The sequence below is a fragment of the Neolamprologus multifasciatus genome, chromosome 3, assembly GCF_963576455.1.
Source record: "Neolamprologus multifasciatus chromosome 3, fNeoMul1.2, whole genome shotgun sequence".
Lineage (NCBI taxonomy): Eukaryota > Metazoa > Chordata > Actinopteri > Cichliformes > Cichlidae > Neolamprologus > Neolamprologus multifasciatus.
The window spans coordinates 1,368,787-1,372,031 of record NC_140441.1 but is presented as its reverse complement, the minus strand read 5'-3'; the positions used below and the strand labels follow the sequence as shown (position 1 = coordinate 1,372,031).

The 3,245-nt window shown below is 36.9% G+C and overlaps 1 protein-coding gene across 2 annotated transcripts; it reads right to left on the bottom strand.

The window, feature by feature from the left end:
• Positions 1-850: 850 nt before the first annotated feature.
• On the bottom strand, positions 851-2,806 carry LOC146520976 (ladderlectin-like). 2 transcript variants are annotated; one of them, XM_085154558.1, is made up of 6 exons: positions 2,717-2,806; positions 2,562-2,612; positions 2,274-2,383; positions 2,042-2,176; positions 1,711-1,822; positions 851-1,419 (listed from the first exon to the last, which is right to left on the bottom strand). In XM_085154558.1, exons 1-6 carry the CDS (start codon positions 2,775-2,777, stop codon positions 1,349-1,351), a joined length of 540 nt encoding a protein of 179 aa, XP_085010684.1. In that variant the 5' UTR covers positions 2,778-2,806; the 3' UTR covers positions 851-1,348. The 2 variants fall into 2 exon arrangements, with proteins under 2 accessions (XP_085010684.1, XP_085010683.1); XM_085154557.1 differs by lacking the exon at positions 851-1,419 and having other exon boundaries at positions 1,574-1,822.
• Positions 2,807-3,245: the final 439 nt, after the last annotated feature.

The following is a 3,245-nucleotide window of genomic DNA, read 5'->3' as shown; positions in this document are numbered from 1 at the left end:
CTCACTCCCAACTCATCAAATGTGTGACGCATGGTCAGGCTCCCTCTGCTTCACTTATCGACGCGCAGGGTACCCCCCTCACGTCGACGTGCAGGCTCCTCTCATTGAATACTGTAGAGCTCCCTAAACGTTGCTTATTGACGACAAGAGATTGCTGCTGAAGAGCCTGTTGTCTGTATATTTATATATTTCCAAAATCCCACTGTAGTGACGTATACTGAACACAATATACAGGGTGGGCCATTTATATGGATTCACCGTAATAACATGGGAATGGTTGGTGATATTAATCAAGTCTTACATGATTTACTCATGAAAGTGGCCACTTTCTCATTACTTTCACATGTTGTTTTACTAAGTATCCAAAACATACAAGTTTCATTTATATGATTTTTCTAGGGATCTTATTTCTGTTTTCACTCTTGTGTGCTGTTCATACAAGTTTTCTTTAGCATTCTGCAGGCAGCGTGAGCTAGTGCATGAGGTTGAGAAATACTTTATTATAAGTTTTTAAAAGTTTTAAAATGTGTAACACAAAATATACAAATACCAATTTAATAATTGTTTAAGTATTATTAAATAGCACAAGATACAATAGTAGGAATATGCTTGTTTGATATTTAGCAGAACAGTGTCCAAGATGTTTACTGATATACTTTTTTGCATTTGAAAATCACCGTTGAAGAAATGCTGATAGTTATTTTTTAGCCATTATTATAGTGTTTAAGTGTTCTACTATAAATCTCAAGTTCAAGGACGATAAAACATTAGCAAAATTTAAAATAGTAAGCTACCACAAAATTTATATATATTTTTATTTTGTTAGATTTCAAATCTTTTTCAGTGGATAAACAATTAGTATTGCTCACTCAGAAAAAATGAAGTCATCTGTAGTACTTTGTACTCACAATGATTAAGTCGTCCTAATTTAGTCATCTTAAGTAAGCGTTGTTAGTGTTTCTTTGTTTTTCTAGGAAATGCGTTTGCATACGTTTTTTAAGCTCAGAGAACTAGTTCGATTTTACAGTGCAGATGTGATATTTAAGAGTACACTGATAAGCAGGAAGCATTTAAATGCACAGACCACACAGATTCAATGCTTAAGATTTTAATGATGAAGAAGATGAGAAACAACAATTCATTCTGGGAAACAAAGTTTTGCTAAAAGCATTCTTTCAAGTACACATGCAATTTGCTCCTGTTAAAAGAGCAACTCCAGCTTATGTCGCTTGTCGCTTCATTCCTTATGCAGCATTACAGTAAAAGAACAGAAGTAAATCAAATCAGATATATATTCGAGTATTTGCTCTGTCGTCAGGTAGGCCACGCCTTCACGAGAGCCCAGGAATCAGCAGATGGCCTTCACACAAATAAATGGGAATTGGCTGTCACATCTCCCATCATTCCAACACTTGCTTCCTGTAAGTACATAAAATCAGCATGAACTGAAATCACAGTCACATGGAGAAATGATTCCTGATCTAAATATGTTGTTCTGTATAACAACAGCACCTGACACATACATGTGTTTAGTATTGCATCAAAACACTATGTAAATAATTCATATGATAGAAAAATGTACATTTTTTCACTCATCACTGTTTGTCACATTAAATGCATAAAGATTATTTGGGGGATTCTGGGTATTGTTTCTTTTTTCTGTAACATTTATAGTGCTCTTACATTGTACTTTTTTCACAGAAGGTTTACCTGAAAAATTCACCATTAAGCAATGCTCGTTTCCCCCAGCGTTGTTAGGTTCTCCGTGACACCATTGTGTAAATGTGAAATAGGATCCATCGATCCAAAACCAGTAATTCTCCTAGAAAACAGGAAAACATGGATACAATAATATGAAGAAGGAATTTTACAGTCTTGAATAATCAGATCCCATCTTAAAGAGCTCCATATCTACTGCAGATGGGAACTAATCCCTGAGCCTGCCTCAGGTTTCTTCCTGTTAAAAATAGTTTTTCTTCCCCACTGTCACCAAGTGCTTGCTAATGGGGGAGGGTCATCTGAGTAATGATAAGTGATCTACCTGTTGACCATCTGAGCCACCAACCCATGTTAGTCCACTTTCACGAGAGGCACTAGATATGACGGCTCGAATGAACTGGTTCTCGTCGTAGCTGTTTACAGATGCCAGGTTTGCATTCAAGGACTGGCAGATTCGCTACAACGGAAATCAACAGACTGAGTTCATAGAAATGACAACGTAAACAGAAAGATTTCACAAAGGATAAATGATAAATTCACATCACTGCTTTTACCTCCGCCTGAGCCCAAGTCGTTTGATGGTTATTGTAGAGAAAGCATCGATTCCCATACTGAGTCCAGCCGCTTGGACAAGATGCTGCTCTCTTCTCAACGTGATGTTCTCCTGAAGACAATCAAAGAATATTGAGCTACTTTACTGTGTCGGAAAAAGTTTTAAAATATAAATTCATACTCGATGTACTCGTCCATCACACATGAAAACAAATTCATGAAAACTGACACAGGAAAGCTGATGCACTGATGATAAAAATGTGATTAGTTTTGGTGAAAAGTCCACTGACCTGCTGAAATGAATGCCTCTGTCTCATTACGGGCCACTTCATCTGGAAGTGCTAGACAAATTACAACAGCAAATGTTGATTTTCATCATAATTTTCAGTTCAATATATTCATGCATACGATGTATAGATGATGCTCAGTATACTGGAACACTCACCAGCAGCAGTGCCCAGAGCCACCATTGTGCAGAGAAGTGTAGACGCAGTCAGCAGCTTCATGGTGATGTTTAGTATCTCTGTACAAATCAGGAAATTCAAAGTAGGTGGTTTATTAAAGAAAAGACAATAATCTGACACTTTCCAGCAAGCATTTGATATAATACCTTATCTTCCTTGTTATCAGTGTCAGCTTGTAACTTCAGCCTTCGAGTGTGGAGGTGCTGATCAAACCCAACACCAGCACTTATATACTGTTTCTGTAGCTTCACTCAAACCAAGAACAAACAGACCAAAAACACACTGATATTTATTTTAGCTCCATGCTTGCTTGCATTTCGCTGTTTTTTACCTCCACCCAGATAAAATTTCACTGCTGTTTAATTTGTCATATTGACTGATGGTCAACAAAGAGATACATAACCTCATCTTTGTGTCACACTGTTGTTTTGCATGGTGAATGTAGCTGTCTTTTACTCATCATTATCCACACTAGATGAAATAAAACATGTTTCTTTTTTCTTCCCAGTA